The 22,959-nt window shown below is 40.3% G+C and overlaps 1 protein-coding gene across 1 annotated transcript in view; it reads left to right on the plus strand.

Moving 5' to 3' along the window:
* The window catches only part of LOC115354625 (protein kinase C-binding protein NELL1), a 227,583-nt gene that overhangs the window by 165,617 nt on the left and 39,007 nt on the right, over positions 1–22,959 (plus strand). Inside the window, exon 14 of the mRNA XM_030045058.1 lies at positions 7,841–7,963. Coding sequence (XP_029900918.1) covers positions 7,841–7,963 — 123 coding nt within the window. The remainder of the gene's footprint in view (positions 1–7,840; positions 7,964–22,959) is intronic.

The raw sequence follows: 22,959 nt of genomic DNA on the forward strand, positions 1-22,959 counted from the left end.
AACAATAAGTGCTGTGTTATTACCATTACCATAGATTGTGCTGTATGCAAATGTGCGCTGTTGTCCCAAAGAAGCTGTGCAGATGTATCAAAAATGCCACATCCTATTTTAGACTAAAGGCACAAAAAAAAAAAAAACAAATACAGAGAAAAAGCCGTTTTATGTCACTAATGAGGTTTAGTTGAACTTATTGTTCTGTTGAACATTTAAAATGTGTCTTAAGACCCATTTTTATTCCGTGGCTTAACTTTTATTAACCTGTTTTCATCTTTTAAATAGTTTTATTGTCATGTCCACGGCATTTTACCCTGTGAAATTATTCATCTTTATGTGTCTGTGTATCTACTATGATAATATATTATCTGTGCATTTTATTGTGTTTGGGAAGCACTTAGGTGCAAAACTTGTTTTTGTTTTTAAGTGCTCTATAAATTGAATAAACTTGAAATTTATGTGCCCTAATAAGCATAAAAAAAACCAAACAAACAAACAAAAAAAACAATATTCTCACAGCTCTGTGGATTAATATCTAGTAGACACTGATTGCATAAACGGTTTTGATTGTCATTTTTTGACCAGAGACTAAAGATGTTAAAAGCTACATGCCAATTAAGGAATATGGTGATTTTGTGCCAATTAAAATCCCAGTTTTTTTTTTAGCTAATATTCCTATTTCACTGTGGGTCGCAGGTATTAAGCTATGTAGTTATTATCATTACATGCTCATGGCCAGAGGATGATAAGGGAATGGGGAACATGAGGTGAGTTTTGAAAACATGTGCTTTCATTCACAATGGATTTATAAACTTGAGGCATAATTGCAACTTTGGTATCCAGGGAGGAGAAAAGCCATGGCAAGGTGGAGTCATTGGTCATGGCAGGAAACGGAGTGCAAATCACCTGGTAGTGGTGGTGTGTAGGGCAAAGGCTGGACTGTGAGGCTGCATCGTGGTCGTCACTGCATCCCCTATTTTATGCCTGCATTTCAGTATTAGGGCAACTTCTGTTCCTCTGCTACTTGTATGGTTAAGATTTAATATCAAAATATGAAATGCATGCTATTGTGGCTATTGAAAAGTATTCTTTGTAGGTAAATTAGTTTTGTTTACTCTTTGGCAGGTCAAACAAAATGTTAATACCAACTGCAGGGATGACGATTGCTTCAGCGCTTGTTTATTCTTTCCTGATATGCTGCGGCCGCCTTTCTACATGCTTTCCTGTGTAATGTTGTGCAAAATTACCGTGAATGTTGTCAGGTCATGGATAAACTGAAACCACATGTCTCATTAAACAGTGAGTGCCGGCATGTTGAAAAATACATGCTTTGGGGCTTTATTTTTGTGTTAGGATTGTATTGGTGAGGTGGACACTGTGAGGAAAATACAGAGAAGCAACTGATGAGATTTTTGATCAGAATGATGATGGAAAATTGTGGGATAACAGAGTTCAGATTGAAAATGTTATTCTGTAAGCCAGCCAAATAGATAGATGTCTGTGAGGGTTCTCAGTCATCCAGGTCATGGTTATCCAAGAAGAGCTGAATCGAGGGCAGCTGGATTTGTTTGTAGATTCGTGAAGATGTTTCACTTCTCATCAGTCTTCTTCAGTTATGACAGACTGGTGGAGATTCTCAGGTATTTAACCTGTGTTGGATTGCTATCCAGGTCATTGATACCAGTGGCTTGTTAGTGCTCCTCCCTTTTGTGACAACCATCTTCAGTGTTGGTGGAGTCACCTGACTCCAGGAGTGAATGACGGTCATTCAAACTGGGCTGTACACACTGAAAAATACAGGGGCCTCCAGACTGAAGTATACAGGAATCACACACACGCCCACATACGATACTTACTCTTGGAAGTTCATCCCCTTCTGGAGCACAAGCCAGGAGTTATCAAGACCCCACACCACCGAGATGATAATGTGCCAACCAGTGCCCAGCCCCAAGAGAAGGAGCACAAACACCAGAAAGAAGCACTTAAAGCTTGTGGATACCAGAACTGCACCTTTGTCAAGGAATAAGTGCAACAACACTGTCATCCCATAAGTGTCTAGAGTATCTGAGAAACTCAGGAGGATTTTCAACAAGCACCTCATCTCTGTGTTTTTCAAACCCAGCAACAAGACAGAAACTGGTCCATTTGAAAGACTGTACACTGAAACACACACACAAAAAAGCACTCTAGGGTATGCAGTCCAATACAGTGAGGAATGCACAGACCTGTATATCGGTGAAACTAAACAGCCATTAAGCAAACACATGTCTCAACATGGGAGGACCAACTCCTCAGGTAAAAACTCAGCAGTTTACCTGAACCTGAAGGAAAAAGGACACTTCTTTGAGGACCATAACATTTATATCTTGGATAGGGAGGACAAATAGTTTGAAAGAGGAGTGAAAGAAGCTATCTGTTAAGACCATCTCTAAACAGAGGAGGAGATCTCAGACACCATTTATTTCCCCGCCTACAATGCTGTCCTGTCATCCCTTCTCAGGAAATTGAACCATCCACTTCTGACCCTGTGTGACCCACCAATTGTTGTTCACTCCTGGAGTCGTTCCCTCCTGGTGACTACTGGAGTTAACTCCTTTGAGCCACCTGCTTTGGTACAACTGCACATAACTTCTTTATGCACTACCGTATATTTTTACTTCCATGCTGTACACACTGAACATATTCAGTATTTATTCATACATTCATCAGCTTATTCTTGCATATTTACGCAGTTACCATTTTAGACCTTCATCTTACTGCCATTTGCAATAAACCTTCTTTTCTTCATTTATTTGTTCTCGTCTTTGTACTCTGTGCTGTGGCAGTAAGGTCACTCTGGAAGCTCTATGCGGGTGACAGGCAGTGATGACACCCATGACCTCTTCTCATTGGTGAAATGCACATTGTTCATCCACTGCTTAGTTATTATTTGAAATGGAAAAATGAATTTACTGATTCCTCTGATCCTCCTATTGCCCTCTGTGTGTTGCCAGTTCACAAGCCGTACTGTGTGTGATGGCTGACGTCCACGGCTCTGATGATCAGTCATTATGCGTCATTATCCCAGTACTCCCGGGGTCAGCCCCAACATGTCCAGGCCTGACACCACATCACTCTATAATCATCCCTAATTAGACCAGACTTGACACAGACAGGCTGTGTGCTCCGGCAAGGCTGTTGTCATCTCTTGGAGATTCACTGGGCTTATTACAACCGTGAGTGTAATAACTTGACATAATCATTCATCATTGGGCAAAGGTGGAAGTAGCTAATTTCATTTACTCATGGTTCTATAATTGAGTAGCTTTTTTGTGTACTTTGAGTATTTTTTTTAAGTCAGTAATTTTACTTAAGTACATTTTTGCTTGAGTATGGTACTTCATTACATTTTAAATCATATCCGTTACAGTGAGCAAATGATCAACAGCTGATTGTGGGACCTTTCACAATGAACGGTCAGTCAGGAAAGATAAGAAGAGGAATCTGGTCCTACTTTGTTGGTTCTACTTTTTCTCATTTACACATTTGTAATAAAAGGTGAAAAATTGCAGATGGTCGATGGATACAAAGACTGTTTAAACTCAACTGGCAAAAATGTGTAACAAGTGTTGAAAAAAGGGGAATAATATCTGTGAGTTGGCCTGATGATGTAAATTATGTAGATTCAACCAACATATTAGGCACTAACTCCACATTTGTCACTTGATTCTACAGGGTTCTCACTTCAATCAACCCTCTGCAATTTTGCACATTGCACCTTTAAAAGAATCAGGTTTGAAACGTGTTCTTTCATCCTTTTGTTACAGCATGGAGAAGATCACACCCAACATGGTTACTGTTTTGAAAAAGTAACTCAGTAACATTTACTCTAAATACATTTTAAATGAGCTACTTTGTACTTTAGGTTAGGTCACTACATTCTAAGAAAAAAACGCCCTGGATACTTTTACACTGTTAGATCTTGTTATTTTGTGATGAGGTGTTGCAAGTGACTTTTTTGGTGTACCAACTTTATCTCAACCTGCCTTTTCTACTTCACTTAGTGATTTATTATATTTACTAGAAACTGTTCTGACAATCCACAGAGAAGAGGTGTGAACTTTCAGTCAAAGGCAGATATGGATCTATGTAATTTTTCTTTATGTGACAATGGTTTTGTTCATATAATCATTTAACTACTTCTACATATGTATTAGAATGCATTAACAATGAATTGATTTTTTTTTTTTTCGACCTTGAGAAGCTCATAGCAAAGTGAAAACAGACATGCATAACACATAAGTAGGTTTTTTTTTTTATGTGTAGTTGGATATGCCTCCGTGGACCAAGATGTTGAAAGTAACACAGCCTAGGTGCTTGGCGCGTTTAACCTGGACTGAGCAGGTGGGCACCAGTGTGTGCAGGTTGCAGTCATCCATGGCACCAAAACTCTCATGCATCACCAGATTGATCACAGCACATCCACTGCTGCGCCTCTGTCACCAAAATTCCAAACGCACCCAGGTGAGGAGAAACCATTACTGTGCCTCACCAAAATTCAGCAGTGCCAGTGACTGGCTACACTTTGCACAGTGCACCTGCACCAAAATAGTGCCCTAATGTCTGTACCTTGTCTCTATGATCTCCAGCTGGCCATCAGTAACTCACTGTAATATTGTACAATTGCAGCAGCAGCCATGTGTGTCAGTGTTTACATCGTATTGCCCTACCCTGCAACATCTCATTCAGCCAATGCAGAGATACACATTAATGTTCTTAATATTTAAACATGTGACTCTGCTTCTACAGCATTCCCATTAAAGCAGCTCTCTTTTCATATCCCTTCCATAAACTCTTAACTCATCCCACCCACACTGTTGACATTCACCTCCACTTTAGAGTTCAATGTGGGGAGGAAATCCTTGGGAGGAAAAAAGCTAAATAATGTCTTCCAGTTGCTTCAAGGCTTCATGAGCATCACTCGTTAATTAAGAGGAAATGTATTAGTCATGACTTTCACCATGGCTTTTGCATATTGATGAGGACTGTGTGTTAGAGCAAGTGTGTACCTTGTGAGTGGAGGAAGCCTAAGGCCAGGTCTCGACTGGCTGACTGGCACTTAAAGACACAGTTCATGGTTTGATAAAAGATATAATGGTGGTGTAGCTCTGTTGAAAATTTCATTCTCAGCCGTCATCAAAGGTTGTTGTAATGCATTGTTTATCATCCTATCATCATGTTATATTCTTATTGAAGCCCTATCAACTGGAGCCAAATCAGTCCAATAAGTGCAGCGGTAGGACTTCAGTAAACACATGTTTCGAAGAACCCGTTAATCCTGCATTTATGAGCGACAGAGGGATCCAGGATTATTATTTAATGTTGTTATAATTATGTTCTTTTTAAATATGTATGATTCAGATTTCCATTTTTCTCTAATAGCACATTACCACTTAAAAAGAACTGGGGTGGCCTCAGGTCAACCGCTGAGCAACTTCATTAGGTTCTCTCACTGGAAGATTTATTAGTGGAACATTTAACATGTAATGTGTCACATGTAAACATGCTGGAGCAATGCTGGAATAGTGTCAAGCAGGATTCGTTATATCACTAGTTATTCTGCTGCTGAAGAGCACTGCCCCTCTTTTGATATGAAAGTCTTTGTAATTCATGTTAGGCTCTTGTAGATTTTGCTGCAGAGACCTTGTGAAAAATGTGTTCACACAAAGCTTTTTTATGTGGTCCATGCTCATCTTAAGTTCAGTTTGTTTGGCCAGATGAGGATGGTGGCATTCAAACTCAGGTGGCACCACATGAGTGCACTGAGACACCTGAAAATGTGAGTGTCTGCTTTCTTCAAGGAGAACTGTGGTGTGGTTTGTTAGGAGCCAAAATATAATGTGAGCCAACTACAGGAAATCACACCAAGACATACAGATTTATGAGAATGTTGCTTGAGTTTTATGGGTATGAGGAGTTAGATGTTGACATGTGATAGGCTACTAATGCCTGGAAAGCCGACAAAATGTTCATAGTTTGTTAACTCCAGTCTGAACTGATGCTTATAGCTGGCTATTTCCTCATGTGTTCTTAACTGGTCTGAAAGCCAGAGAAATGTATGTATGTATGTATGTATGTATGTATGTATTACTTATTCTTTATCTTTAGAGATGCAAGATGTCCTCCTCCAGGGAATCTTGGTCAACATGGCTGCACAAGAAAAAAAAAAAAAAAACACATGATAGAAGACATACAACACATAAAAGCTACACAGAAGAGAGGCATGGAGACCATACTAGTGATATCCAAACACATTACATTAAATAATTACAGCAAAGGGCACTAACAAGTTCATCATGCTTAGTTTATTTTTGCTTCACTTGTTTTGACTCCCCCTGCCATGCACTACAAGTTGCTTGTGAGTCCATATGACTTTTCTTTAGTGTGAACATAACATAGTGGGCAGAGCGAACATAAACCAACGAAAAAAAACCCACTAAAATTGATTTTTCAACTGCTGTATGATTCAGACAATAGAAATTAACTTTGATGTGTGATCATACACTATATAATCTGTCTCTATTCAATATGATACTCCCGTTGAGCTGCTTTCATGATCCACTTCCTCCAAGGTCTTCAGCAGTTGCAGTCTACCATCAAAGCCTGAATGAAGTCAAAGGTGTTTGGTAACCTGCTTGAAAGCAAAGCTAACTTCTCACCATTCAGACTTCAGCTCTTTCTTTCTTTTTTTTTTTTTTTTTTAATGTTTACCGGAATGTCTCCTGGTGGTAGCTGATCATACATTGCTCGCAGTGTACAGTGTATCCACTCCTCATTCCCTCTGGCTTGTACTTCACAACAAACACATAAAAGTCAAGAGAGGAGTTCATTGCACCCAACACAATCTAAAATAACTGACCCTGAGCACATGCATACAATACAACACAGTGTATTGCTGTGCCAGGGGTGAGTCAGCTTTTCAGGAGTTAAGAAAACTAGACATATTTTCATACTGCTGACAACACATTTTTATTTTTTTATGGTACTATTATTATTGTTGTTGTTCTACAACGGTGTTTCTTTAGGTTTTATGGCCATGGAATTTACTTAGGCCATAGAGGACCACACAAACTTCCAGTTCAAGGGTAAAGCGAGAGATAGCAAGTTTACATTTGTAAGGTTTTGACATGAGGATAGGCTCACTCCCTCTTTTTCCCTCTTACTGCGATCAATCACTTTTACTGCAAGCTCTTGGTCGATGGGATTCTGCATTCTGACAATTGCAGGCAGTGCGAGCGGCTCTGATTGTGTCTGTTTAGCGATTTTAGGCATATTTTGATCAGGCAGTTCATGTATTTTTCAAAACTTTGGTACTGCCTTTCATAACGTTACATTGTTTTGGTGAGGTAACATATCTAGTTAGCAATTAACATTAATTGAAAATGAGCAGAGCTTAGATGCAACTCAATCAAATAATTGTAGAGAATAGGGAGGCTTTGAATGTCTGTAATCAACCTCTCATCCATTTTGCACTTGCCAAGGAGAGCTATTGCTCATTAAACACAATCATACTTTGTGGGGAAACCAAGAAACACAGAAATCTGACTGTTGAGGGCAAGTACAAACAGAGGATGTTTTCCCTGCTTGCTGACCGTCCACACACTGGCCAAGTATCCCCGGTCAGTCAGCTCCATAGGAAATTAACAGACCTCTGTGACTTTTTGATTGTGTTGCTTAGATGCTGTAGTGTTAACATTTGATCATTCCCTCCCTCTCTCTCTCTCTCTCTCTCTCTTTCTCTGCCTCTGTGACACACACTCATACACACAGATCTTATGTAACCCTGGAGTCTCTCTCTTTCCCTCAGAGCATGACGAGTGTGCCAGTGGCCAAAGCTCGTGTGATGAGAATGCCATCTGTACCAACACCATCAGAGGCCACCTGTGCACCTGCAAGCCAGGCTATGTGGGCAATGGTACCATCTGCAGAGGTAAGAGCTGACCCGGTAACCCTGCCCTCCCCACCACCACCACCACCCAAACTATACCCCTGTCTGCCTGGTGGCTTATCTGTCTCCCTGCTGCTACATTTCATGGCCAGTCTAGCTCATACCTCCTTCACTTCACCTAACCGGGCACCAGCTGCCACAGAGATGATGAAAATTGATTCTGGAGGAGCTCCATCCCGTTTTTCCACATTTGCACCCCTCCATCCTCCCTGCTAGCACTGCTCCCTGTTGCCCTAATAGACCCCTCCACCCCACTCTCCCCCACCACAACCACACTGATGCTCACACCTCAAGGCGCTTCACCTCATCACAGCCTACTCTGCCAGACTGCTCACAGCCAGTGTCTTGTATGAATGTGAGCGAAGAAGGGCAGAAGTTCATTTTTTTGTTGTTGTTATTTTGTTTTTTTTAAGTATCCTGTTTGTGCGTTTGCGTACATATATACACACTGTGAATGGAACAAAGGAAAAGCACAATGGAAAAAAAAAAACAGCGCCATGTGTTTGGAGTACCACTCCTCATTCGAAATACTGATAATGGACTCTTAGCTTGTGGTTAGTGATTTGAATTGCTCCAGCCTAAAGGTGCCCACAGACTTCCAGTGAAATCACTGTTGTGGCATTGGGACACACCAGTGAAGACAGTCCCAACAATAAACAATTTCCACATTGTCAGTGCTTAAATGAAGCCATTTTGAGAATCTAATGATAGTGTTTGGGAGCTTTATAGTCTATGCAATATTTGTTATTGACAACATGACCCAGGAATTGTGCTACACACAGTTTTCTCCTGCAAAAAAGTAAAGCATATAGAACAGATACAGCTCATATAGTAGAGTTCTATTATAATTATTCAAATATGTCATGGGTCACAAATTTATTGTGATGAGTGAAATGTATAATCACAATCAGCAAAAGAATTGCAGGCAACTTCAACTGTACACAAAACAAAACAGATGGAATAATTTGTTTTAAATGGGAATGAATGCAGTTTTATGGCACTATGATGTAACCAGTTTGTGGACCAGTCGTTGACAGACGGTGGTCTGTAAACTGGAAAAATCAAATAACAGAGTTCGCTCAGGGGGCCAAATGAATAACATGTTTATTTACCAGAGCCGCAAAAAGCAAATAGAGAGCTTTCAGTTGCATTTTTCCCGTTTACCTTTGTGACCTGACCTTTTGACCTGTATGTATGCATATATTGTGTGTAAGTGTGTGTGTGTGTGGGTGTGCGTGTGTGTGTGTGTGTGTGTGTGCATATGCGAGCTCTAGATTTAATGTGTACATGTATCTGTCTGCTCACCGGTATGCACAACAATTTCCCTGCAGTGGGACAGCCTGGGGGGACTCATGGGCAGGTGGGCCATCTCTCCAAAGCCTCCTAAACAGCCAGAAGTGCATCATAGCCCTGGCTCACATAGAACAGCTCTGGGGGAGAGACAGAAGTACAGCAGCATCATCACCCTGGTTGCTGGAATTCCCAGCCCATAGTATTAATAGCCACGTTTACACCAGAGCCAGTGAGGCAAAGAGAAGGAAAAGACATTGTAGTTCACTTCGTAAGTTTTCTAAGTCTCACGACTACCGCTTAATTTATAAATCAAGAGTTCCCATGGGCTTGCAAGACAGTCTTTTGGTGTTATTTTCAAAATTGTGTGCTTATGCTTGGCTGCTGCTGTCAGAGGTAGAAATATCAGCTCAATTAAGCTTTGATTTTCCACATTTCTTAAACGATGATCTTGATCGACTTTCAGCAAAACATACTGCCTGGTGCATCAAGGCATTGCACAGAAACTAACTTTACTAAACTCCATCGATCCATTTAGTCAACTCCAGAGCTGGTTCAATTCCAGTTATTGTGGCCAGTCTACAAGACAACCCTGCAATACAAAGAAAGAGAGCATATCTGGGATTTCTGTGGCGTTTTCACAGAGAGAGAGAGAGAGAGAGAGAGAGAGAGAGAGAGAGAGAGAGAGAGAGAGAGGGAGAGAAAGAGAGAGAGAGAGAGAGAGAGAGAGAGACCATAAAGAACTCAGCTGAGCATAAATCTCTGCCAAGCTTGAACAGCCCTCCAAATTCCAAAGCTGTTGCTTTCATTATGATAGAAATGTGTTAATCATTACGACATTAGAATACAACGCTGTTTAGTGACCGCCTTTTGAGCTCCTGGTGTTGGACTGTCACCAGCACCTGAATGCACTGCAATACCTGTGGCTAAAATACAGTAGTCTCATGATCAAATACAATGATCTAATGGCAGAAATCACATATTACAAATCACCAAAACCTAATTAACTAACAGTGGCAATCCATCCACCAAAATTTAGTTTAAATTGCAAAGAAAAACAGTAAAATCTGGTTTGGTTGTCTTTGCAGTTCTCATGGATACAATTTTTTCTTTTTCATGACACAATAGGTAGCAAACATTGGTAATGGATGTTGTCACACAACACTGCCTCTCTTTGCTGTGAAAGCTAATAATTCTATAATTAGGAGAATAGGACAGAGGAAAGCACATGACTCATACCCATGATTTGTGTCGTATCCCACTGCAGCTGGGCTTCTGTGAGTGTGTGTGTGTGTGTGTGAGAGAGAGAGAGAGAGAGAGAGAGAGAGAGTAAGTGAGATAAAGAGAAAGAGACAGACAGAGCGCGAGAGAGAGAGAGGGGGACAGTGAGGGGAAGGCAGAAAAAGGGAGAAAGACCCCCCACCCTTGTTTCTGTTACAGAGAAAGCATTAGGATGGGCAGCAGGTGGGAGGCAGGTCTAGTGAGAGATCAATGTAATTTGCAAAGTGCCTTCCAAACAGTTTCTGCCTCTGGACTGTCTCCAGGCCCATGGTACACCAGGCACACAACAGAACACAACTTTACTGCTACCTCTACATTTTTCACCCTGGAAGTCATGGCTGTTGTGCAAATGATGGAAAACACAGGGAACAAGGGGATTGGTCATTTGTTGCCCTGTCCAAAGAAAACAATGTTTGGAATATGAATGAGCTCATCCATGATCAGCTTGCCTACCTGGTTTTTCACATGGCCATAGCACACTGGAAGAGCGCTCGTAACCATGGCAGGCCTTGTAACTGATGACGTTTGTCATTCATTTCTGAAGAAGTGCATGAGAAAACTGTGCTGGACTAACTCATTTTAATAATGCCATTAAAACTTGCTACATCTTACCTATCTTATCCTGGCCAATTAGTATTATGCGAGGAGGGAGTTAGAGAAATCAGCTTCTATTTTCCCCTCCCCCCTTGAGATCTCATTACTGTGTGATGGCGACAGTGTTGGCCAATCGACCTGTGCCTCCCATCTCATTCCCCTCATATATCACTACAGCCCTCTCAGGAATAGAGGAATTAGTCTGAGAACCACTGCAGCTCCTTAGCCTGTCTCTGCTAATGTTAATAAGGCAAAAGTGCGTTTAGCCAGCCTTGAGCAATGACTCCATTGCAGCTTGGCTAGAATCAGGTATTAGAGCCAAAGGTAGGTGATTAAGTTGACATGTTAAAGTTGAAGTGTATAAGAGCCCTTGAGTGAGAAAGGCAAATTTATTGCAGATGCAAACATTTACTAATCCTCCTTTTGCACTTGGATGCATTTGCAAAGAGATGGGATTTTATTTGCAAAGAAGTAATGTGGCCTTTTGTGGTTGGTAAGAGTTGGGGGATGCAAAGAACAGCTACAGAGTTGGCTTTTAAATTATTTTAAATTGCTGAATTCTTCTCGAAGGAAACTTCCACCCAAGGATCCCCTTACACTGTTAGATCTCGTCAGTCTGTGTTTTATTTTACTTTTGGGTGTACCGTCAGCCTGTCTTGTATACTCCTACTTCATTATTGAATTCACACATTTCCCAGAATGCCTTCCACAAGCCTCAGAGACAATCCCTGAACGTGTTGCTTTCAGCTGTTGCGTGCACATGTAGAGGGGAGTGATGGAAGATTAGAGAGTCAGGGAACAAGTTATTCCAGTTGAGAAAAAGTGAGTCTTAGTCTTACTGAAAACTTTATGTCTTGCACCTGCATTGATTTGTGAATTTCCTGCGGGATGAATAAAGTATCTATCTATCTATCTGATTTCAGTTCTATTGTGGCTACCGTGCCGTGGGCGGAGAAGTTGGTCTCTCTGTCTCTTCTGCTGTGGACTCCTGTTTGTAGGATTGTTGAACATCAAAAATTGTGACTCTAAAAAGAATTTCTTGCTCTTTTATTTTGAGGGACTGACACAAAAACCTACTATCACGATGAGGCTGAAAATATCAAGACATCATCAACATTTGGCCAGTGATGGTCAAACATAGGTGGTCGTGGTCCAGTGTGGTTCTGTGTCTGTCTGTGGCTAATCATGCAAACTATCAGCCTAAAATTTTTTGTGCACAGTTATGCCTGTATGATGAAGAACCTCTTGTGGTTGCGGTCATTCAAATCTTTCCAAAACACTTGTTTTTGTTGCTTCTCTTTTTGCCACTCTCTCACTTCATTTATTCACTTTACCACGGCTTCTCTCTCTCTCTCTCTCTCTCTCTCTCTCTCTCTCTCTCTCTGTTTGCATAGCCAACAGGATCAGTATTTGCCGGTCCCTCTCTTCTTTCACTGTCTAACTTGCTCATTTTTTTTGTCCTGTTCTGTTCTTATTCGCTCTGATCTTGGGGGAAGAAATCCAGGACGTATGTTTTTTTTTTTTTTTTGCTCATACAGACTACAGAGAGAGAGAGAGAGAGAGAGAGAGAGAGAGAGAGAACGATAGAGAGCAACCTTAAGCAGTGATTTTGAATATTGCCATTTTAATTAGTGCTGTTTTTGAAACATGGTTTCTGTTGAAAGCCATATGACTTCTGACAAAAAGCCAGAAATGGCTCATGAGCCATACATTCCTGACATCAGGTCTAACGTGTGTTTCTATACTGTACTATTTGAATCATACAGTAATTTACTTTGTAATTTCAAAAGTTTTGCTTAGCACATAGGGTAGCCTATAATCAAGAAAAAGGGAAACAGTGTTTTCAAGCAGTGTGTTCCTTTAAACACATCATTCACTGCACTGCTTTGTTGGTACTATTTGATATTACACAAATCAAAGACATGAGGTCCTTGCTAAGGCCATGATATTGATCGGGTGTTAGTATTTTATCATCCTGACACACACTACAAGAGACTGCAGTACACGTTTTGGCCATGTACATGCCCTACATGTTGATACCCTCTACTCTCTAGTGAAGACAGTGATTTGTTGGACACCAGAGGATTGCTGCCAGTGTGAACGTATTAGATTTTCCCCAATAGGATCCTGTTATGGATGTGTAATGCAGCTCCAGCATGGGCCTCAGTGGGTTGATTCCCTCCCCCCACTGTCTCTGGCTGGGTCTTTACCTCACTGGTCTCAGGGGAGCAAAGGAAGGGCAGATGTGTTCGGCACAATCAATCAGTCTACCTCAGCTGGCCCACTTTTGCTCTCTCACAGGCTGAATGGTGATTACACCACACCTCAGATTCCTATTACAGGAGCATAATTATGGGTAATATTGTTGCTAGTGCAATGCCATGTCCCTTCAGTGACTGTTAACTACACAATAGATTTCCCTGCTGCTGATATTATCCAAATGCACGGTAGACTGAGAAGTATTACTGTTGGGTGGAGACTCACACTGTTCACCCCCGGAGCATTTTTGTTTTTTTTTTCATAAAACACAATTTAAAATATCATTTATCTGGTTTAAAACAGCTGTACTCTCTGTCAGGGAGCATTATTGTACCAGTCAGCTCTTGACACATTTTTCAGTTCGTAATAAGGCCACAATCAAGCTGGAGACCCCAGTTGAGCAGTCCACTCTATAGTGCCCTGGTTGTCCTCATATTTAACTCCATACCTAGCACTCTAGCTCACAACCCACCCAATAACAAGACCGCTGCTCACTGCCTGCCTGCTAGACTGAGATGTTTATGGGGGCACATAAAGAGTGGCCTTCATTTCAAGAGCCCATTCTACTGCTATTGATCCTCAGGGTTGACTGGAAGTGAGAAAAAACACGGAGATAAGACTCACCCTTCCCCTACCTGCTCTTCCTTCCCTCCCCCCCCCTCTCTCTCTCTCACCCTTTTTCTCTCTCTGTCACCCCTCCTTTCTGTGGCAGTTCTCTTGGGAAGACACTGCCATTATGTCATCTCCCTCAAAGCACAATAAATGGGCCACAATGGTTCAATCGGAGCACAGCTGAAGATTATAGATCAGCATTGTTCCTGCTGCCAGCCTAATGATCAGCAGCCTAATGCAAAGCCTTTGTCGGATGTAGAATGAGTGAGCTAATCTTGTTAATGGTCCGTTTCATTCCCTAGGACTGGTTTGCATAGACAAAGGGGTTTTAAATAGAGAGGATTTGAGTAGCGAGTCTAAACAGTGGCATAGAGGACAAAAGCATTGACTCGTTCTTCTCTCGTCTTGCTATCGGAGCTAATCACATAGGTCCATGTTCCAACCAGCAAACAAGAAGCCGCAACGCAGTGATACCCGGGGTAATGTATTCTGGGAGTTGGTGGGGGATGGAGAGAGGAGAAAGGAGAAAGGGGGTAACAAATGAGAGAGGGGAGGGAGACTGTTAGATATGGGTGTTCATTTCCCCTGCAAGTCTTAAGCATTTAATTTTCTGTTTACATAATTATTGCTCCCCTTCATTCCTTTTTGATAGGAACAACACATTTACTGTAGCAGTTTTGGTGCTGTGCAGTTCTGTGCTAGAGGGCATAGTGTTTTACAACATTTAATTGGGTGAAAACCACAGTATGTGAAGTCATGATTAATTGCAAATGTAAAAAAAAAAAAAAAAAAAAAAAGTACCAAAAAGGAAAAAAAAAATATTTCAGAGCTTTGTAGCAATTATCATTTCAGGCAATTATTTTATTCTGTACCCTGCTGTTAGATTTAGCTGCTGTGAAGTAGAGAGAAAAATCATCTCCTCTGCTCAGCTCTATCAGATCCACTCCTCAATAAAATGCACCAAGAGAAAATCTAGCATGCTGTCCTCATTTCATACATGATCTACGGTGTGTGTGTGTGTGTGTCTCTGTGTGTGTGCTGTTGTTGTTGTTTTTCGCAATCAGCGTCTCATTGTAATGTGTAAATGATAATCTGTGGTGTTAAATCTGTGATAATGATACGTTTGTCAAGAGTGACCCTTCAGTGACACATGATAATACTTAGTAGATGGCTGAAAATATAACTGGCAACAGGCAACAAAAAGAACTTGGCAAAAAGAAGCACTACAGAAGGAAAATAATAAAGCAAAATGCCAAACTGTAAACAATTAAAAATAGTAATATTTTAATAAAAATGTTAACATAGTAAACTGGCAAGCACTGAATAGTTAATTAAAAATAGGGAGAAAAAATGCTCAAGCTTTTAATGCAACAGTGGATGCAGCTGTCCTCCAAGCATCATATTTGAATTGTTTATTGTTGTAATCTTCATACCCATTAGAAGGTCAGCTTGTGCGACATGAATCTTATATTAAGCAAGAACAGAGCCCTAGCAGTAGTGGTATTAATGTGTTTGGACAAAAATCCACAGAAGAGGAGGGGAAGGAGAATATAGACCTGGTTGTTTTCTTCTTTGTTGTAATCCCAAACATTTTGTTTTGCTCGTTTTACCTCCATCATTGGGTTTAGTGCCAGTGTTGTGTCAACCAGTTTGTCATTTTATGCTGCGTTCCTATTGGTTAGTTAATATTCATAGGCCGTAGCAGAAATAACATTGTCAGGTGGTTATCCTAATTTTCTGACACTGTCCCAGGCTTTGTCCCTGGTTTTCTTTGGTCACAAGACTTTGATGACGACCATCTTTGAAGCTCGGTCACAGAGCGATGTAGGACCATCGTTTCACATTTCTTCCACATTAGTTATATTTCATCTGGGACAGCCCAAAATTGCACAGTGTATGTCCAGCTCTCAGAGACGTGGGTCCCTTGTGGTGGTGGCATAGTGGTGGCAAGTGTCTTCTTATACAATGCAGTCTGCTGGGGAGGTGGCATGAAAGACTACAACACTAGGCGGCTGGACGTGCTAGAGAAAATGGGTGGCTCAAGGCTTGGACTCTTTTGGGACAGTGCAAACAGAGTAAGGTGCATGCCATCCTGGACAATATCAGTCACCCTCTCTTTAGCATGCGCGATGACCCTCACAATGCTGAGGTGTGCCCCCTCTCTCCCTCCCTCCATACACACCACCCTGGACTCCGTGCAATAATCCTTCAAGGACTTGGTGATACTTTATTTATTTATTTATTTTTTGTCTTTTATTTACTTATTTATTTATTAATTTGACTCTCTGCTTCAAAGTGATTTTGTTTCTAACCCTTTGCATCTTTCTATCTGTCTATCCATCTATCCGTCTGTCTATCTTTCCATCTATTTAGCTGATCGTGTTACTCTTTCTGTACTGACAGTAAGACTAATGAACAAAGATTTGCTGGCCCAGTCTAGACTGATTGGTCTTGTCTTTCACTGTGGTGATTAGCCCTCAGGGACGTCGTGTATTGACGAAGCTCTTTTGCTAGTGCTATTGAACTGCTTGGCCCGCAAGTAAAACTGGCCCTTGAGTCATTTTAAATTGATCCCTTCGATTGACGGTTAAGGTACACACTACGGACAGCCATACACTCTAATCAACATCAAAGCAGAAGTTCGTCCTTCTACTCTTTCTCTGTTAGATGTCATTACACTGTAGTGTTCAGTATATACCAGATAAACCTTACTTCGACCTGCCTTGTCTGCTTCTGCTTCAGTTAGTGATTTCCTACTGTTCCCAGAATGCCTTTTGACAACCTCCATAGAATGGACATGATTTTATTCCTTTCAGCTGAGTCATACATATGCAGCAAGAGCAGCTTTTCTTGTTGAGGAAAAGTAAGAGTTTCCACCTAACTCTGGTGTATGTTCTGCTACTGTGGGTGGAGAAATTCGTCTCGCGCCACATACAGACTGACTTCTGGCTTCTCAAATGGCATGTAAATGAGGAAACTGGTTTCCATAAGCTGTTTTGTGTTTGAGCGACCCATTATTGGCCACGTAAACCCCTACTTGGATTTCTGAACAGCTTGGAGCTCATGTATGCAGGGGTTTGAGTAATCAGAGTACAATAACACATGTAAATGTACTACCCCATTCCTGCCAAAATCTGATTACTCACAATAATCAGATTTCTTGTGTGTATATAACAAAGTGAGTCTCTGTTCCTGCATGACTGTTAAATGAGGGAGGGAAATATTGACTATGGAATAATACAAACCTAAAAGTACATTATATGGTTCTTGAATATTTGTGTGCAGATGTGATAGCTGCTATGAAGAGTGTGTTCTAAGATCATGAGATCAAATAAGAATTGGCAAATTAACAAATAAGAAAACACTTGCTGCACAAAGTTGATTAGTTGCTGTCATATACACTTTTGCATGTATCTCTTATTTCAAAGAAGGGAAGGCTGCAATTTGTAATATTGTAATATTGCTTTAATATGAAAAAAAAAAATGCTTAGACCCTCCTTCAATTTTCATTCTTTATGCATTAATTTGCCATCCTTCCTGCAGTTGCTTAATAGCCTTGAGGTAAGCATTTTTTTTTTTTTTTAAGATTTGCATACATAAAAGTAAATAAATGTGAAGGCAGAGACAGTTTATTTCATCTGTTTTCTCAAAAGAAACACATTACTAGAACATTAGATAATGCTGACTATGAATTCAGATCAAACTGTGCCTCAGATTATTATTATTATTGTTATTGTTATGGTTGTAAAGCTATGTTTATCATCTCACGGTAGTTTAATTTCTCTGGATGCCGTTTCCCCTGTCTAATCAACCCAAAATTCACAGAAAACAAAATTTCGTTAGAACCAAAACGCTTGGTGGGGTATTCATGAACTTACATAATTACTTTACTCATGTAGCTCTTTGAATTATCTTGAATTTAATTTGGAACGTGCACTAATAGCATAAAAAAGTCACCTGGTACAAAGCTGAGTTGTAAAAGTGTATTTTGAAATACACAGACGAGCTGGGAGTGAAAAGCACAAAGCCCAGAGGCTCCCGGCTCCAAAACTCTTTAGTTCAGATCTGTGGGCCCTGACTGATTTATGGCAAGCTCCAGGCTCCAGGCTGCACTCACAAACACTCTAATAACCAATAGACAAGCAGCAGAATACACTTCTCCAGTAACAGGCCTCGAAACAGCTGAAGTCAGTGTACTGTACCGTAAGACTGTGTACTCACACACCCCGCAACTGAATTTATATACGTAGAGAGAGAAATGTGTGTTATATGTCTGTAGTCTGTTGATTAATTTGTTTACTGTCAATTAAACTGTCTTGATTTAAATAAGAGAGGGCAAGAATGAGAGAAAAAGAGCAGTGCCTCATCAGTACAGATGTTCAGGTCAGCTGTGTATTGATGTGTAAGCCACACACCTGCATGTGTGTGTGCGTGTCTGCAAGTGTGTGACCACATACATATGTAGGTGTTTGTGTGGATGTGTGTGTGTATGTGTGTGTACATCATCTGTCATTGCAATCTGATATCAAGCCCTAGCTTTTATCAGCTAATTAAGTCAATGTTTTCAATGTTTTGGCAGGCAGATGCACAAGCAAACACAAACACACCTCATAAGATGGAGAGCTGAGTTGATCGCATCGCAGTTATGAAAGCAGAAGGGGCAAAGCGTAACGCTGCACGTGGACAGCTGGTTTCAACAGGTGCAGTGTATCGCTCCAGCTGGTTACTATAGGTATCAGGTGCCTCATTTAGTTTAGCCTACAATCTAGATACTGTTGATATGTTATAAGTCCTGTCTTATTAGATTCTGACAATTTTAATTGGTCAGGTTATCCTGAGGTGATATTAACTTCAAGTTGAAATAAGTTCAGCTCAAAGTGCCGCAGAATCATTATGCCGCTCTCAGCCACACTGCTCAAAGGCCATCCTATTATGATTGTTATCACCAGGAAACTATGGGAATTATGCCACTGCCTCCACTGCTTCCCAGTCTGGACACCCCCTTTTAGGCCTTAGAGGTCATGTCATGGTTCATCTCTGATTTTCATAGCATTCTGGATTCAAAATAAAATCAATCACCTAATGGGGGAAATGCATGGAGTTTTCTTAATTCCTTCAAAATAATTTATCAACATTTGGACATGTGTTTGTATATGAAAAAAAAGTGTTGATTGTTGTTACAAGGGCAATTTTTCAATTACCAGATATTTAGCAAGTTAGAATGAAACTGGATGCAAATTTATCAGGAGAAACTGGTCACAGAACAGCATATGTAATGTGCCCTGCTGTATTGTCTTGTTTTTAGCAAAGTAGTTATATTTGATTGGAAAGTGGCAGCAGAATTCAGTGGAGGCAGTCCCAGTTCAGACAGAAACGTGCCGATAAAAATGTCAAGTTTTAAACACAACCTTTAATCACGACTGTGACAGAGGTGATTATGCGAAAATCCTATCCCAGCGGATTTTCCCCCACGGAGAAAATCCGCTGAATCAGAATTCCATATTTGGGCAAAAGATTGTAGTCAATATTACGTCTGACTTCTGAGGCCTATTTTATTGTCATATTATGATTGTTATCACCAAATGGAATAAGTACAGTGAAAGATTAAAAAACAGAGGTTGCAGAGATAGAGACGTGCTTATGTTCAGAAGTACAGAGGGGAGATTTCACAAAGCGGCAGCCATTTGAGTTGGGAGGACTGGTGCTGATGCTTTCTGTTCCCTTTAGCTGTGATTAACACCAGCTGCTGCTCTGCTTAATGAGCTGGGACTTTAAATCCACATTTTGTCCTCCACCAGTCCCTCTAATCTACAGCTTCCTTCAGTGCTAGTCACCAAACTGTCACTTCCAGAAGAGTTCATCTCCCTCCTCTTATCATGCTTTGTTTTCTTCCCTCCTCTCTCATCCTCTCATGTCTAATTCTTTTGGTTTGTTTAGGTGTGCAAGGCCGACAAGCTGGGCTTTGGTAAACTGTCAGATTATGCTCAGTGTCTTTGCAGGCATGACTGCTATAGAGAGAGAACGATCCATCGACCCATTAATGAATGAAAGACATCACGGTTGTCTTTGTCAGTCTTGGAGGAGAGCATTGTCTTGCTGAACTGTGGTTTTGCAGCCACTTTGCTTTTAAATGTGTGTAAGTGCACAGCCACCTCTCTGCTTCAGAGATGAATAAAAAAAATGGATTTCAGTTAAACACAACAATTCATAACAGTTTTTCTGAGACACATATATTATAGGAGGCTTATGTGAAGCACAGTTTATTGCCAGTATGTTAAAAAATAAATAAATAAAATAAATAAATAAATAATAATAATAATAATAACTAAGATAGCAAGCCATGTAAAATAACAACCATGGCACAAGTCCATCAGATGCATGTGGAAGTACTTTCCTTTTTCACAGGCTCATGTAATAAGATCCCTGCAGACTCACCTCTAAATTCATCATATTTGTTATGATATCGTCATTCGTAGGTGAATGTACAACCTAAAAGAATGTTTATGTTTTAGAAAATCACTGATTTATGCCATTTTTACATTTTTGAGGTTATGGATTGTCATCATAAATATACATATATAGCCTAAAAAACAAGAGAGTTTACCCTCAACTACATCCCTGTGTGTTAGCAGCCAGCATGTTAGTCTAGTTTAAGAAGTAAAGGCCTATTCTTAAGTCAGTGACACGACAGTATAAAATATTCACAATTTTTTTTTCCTTTTCACCAATGCTATTCACACTGACTTTGATGCAGGATTTTTGCCATTTCAGAAAAAGTTTGGATACCTAGATGAAAGTGAAAAAGCAGCCTGTCCAGTCCGAGTCAAACGTTGCCCCTTTCGCTTCCCTCTCGTATCTGTGTCTCTCAGGTTTCGCTGACCTCCTTCACGACACAACATAGTTGATTTTCATATCGTTCATTTTTGTTCTGCTCGTCTGTAGTGCTATGGCTTTTGTCAAATAGCTCTCTATTCTCGGAGACAAAGCATACAGCAGCTACCCTTCCATCTTGAATGCCAATTGTGGGCACATGACTCCAAAATCTCATTGGTCTATGAGTTTTCTTTTGGCCTTTAAAAATCAATCAATCGATCAGTCACTCAATAATTCAGTCCATCTCTGTGGTGCCTGCAGATTCTCGTTCTGCATGTGTTTTCATGCCAAAAATGTGGGCTTGGTACGAATAGGCCTTAACTCTACATTAATGTTTACATTACACACGTTTTTATGTAAAATGGCATTTAGTCACATTTCAGTTATGAAGCACAACAGCACTGAGCCTCGCTTCCCGATAATGTTCAATCTTAGAGGTTAAGAGCATTTTCTAAGTTTAGCAGTGCTCTTCATTTTCTCCATGAGTTTCTCAGAAACAGCACCTAGCGAGAACGCACACCCGGCAACCAAAGATCGTGAGCTGTGAGGCCGCGGCAGGGCCTGTCAGCTGAAGTACAGTTATCAAAGACAAGCAAGCTTTCAAAAGACATGTTAAAATATGACTGCAGCCAGTCTGAGGGCCATTAGTGGGAACTTGCGTAATTTTTGATGATGTTTTAACTGACACTTTATACAATGCTCATTCCTCATCGCCCATGCTGTTTGTATGCAACTGTCTTGTATTTTTTAATACTTTATTTATTTATTTGTGTGAACCCAGGAAGAATACTTAATCTGAACTATGGGTTTCTAAACATAAATAAATAAATAAATACATAAATGACAATTTTAACCTTGCTCTTAACATCGCCATTCTGAAAGGGTTAATGATTTGATCTTATGATAACCACGAATGCCTGCAAACTGTGCTATATATTACAGATACATCCATACTCACATAAGTGAAAGAAACAGTTAATTAAATACACACTAATCTGAGTAGGCTAGGTCTCTGTGTAGAATGGAAGTTAGCATAAATGTGGTATTTTTACACCACAGGTTAGTTTTACACAAGATTAGAAATGTAATTGTAAGTTCAACAGAGCTCTAAGTAATATCAAGCAACAGCCATGAGAAAGAATGCAAACAAATCTTAACTGCCATCCCTATATAGAGTATAAGCCACAAGTTGTTTTGAGCATATTGCTTGACAGATATTCCTGAGAGTAAAGGAGAAAGCAGCAACAGTGTATATTTTCCCATATGTTGCTTACCGTACCTGAACAACACATGTACGGTAAAATCTAATTGTGAGTTGCATGAATTTTATTCCAAACTGACTGAACAAGTCTGGGCACTGAAGAGCTTGAAATCATGTGTGTGTGTGTGCAGACTACCCCCAAAATGAAGGAACTGGACAACACAATTTTGATGGTTTTAAAAGCTGATCCGTACCTGTCTTGACTTCTTGTCATTTTGCTCATTTCAGCAAGTACATTACATTACAAATACAGATAAACTTGGAGTGCTGGATGATATCGCAACAAAAAAATCAGTTTTATTCCCAATGGCACATACTAAACATGTAGGCTACCTCCCGGTGGATCCTGCATGTGTGTTGGTTTGTTAAGACACTTAGCCATTAGCCATCCATGACTGATCAGGTGTGAATGTAGACCAGCAAGAATTTTTCAGGACTCTTTTTATAGTTACAAACATAGTTTTGGGAAATACCTTGTAAGTTTAAGGAGCTTCATAAAATGGATTGTACAATTTGTGCTATTGTGACATTTATCTCACTAAACCTGGCTCATTTTGCCCTCCAGTGGTTCAAAGAAGCACCAAGTGTTCAGAATGCACAGTGGACGATTGTCCTAAAATACTGTTCATTATTTCGTTTAAAAAAAAAAAAGCATGATTGTAGATTTTTGATTCACTCCTCCCCTCTCTCCTCCTCTGTACACACACTGTCTTCCATTTATCAAAACTGCACAATACACGCAGAGAAGCTCACACTGGGTGCAAAATTACTCTTTCAACTAAAGCTAACCAAAGATGCAAGCCTGATT

Source organism: Myripristis murdjan, chromosome 3 (genome assembly GCF_902150065.1).
Source record: "Myripristis murdjan chromosome 3, fMyrMur1.1, whole genome shotgun sequence".
Lineage (NCBI taxonomy): Eukaryota > Metazoa > Chordata > Actinopteri > Holocentriformes > Holocentridae > Myripristis > Myripristis murdjan.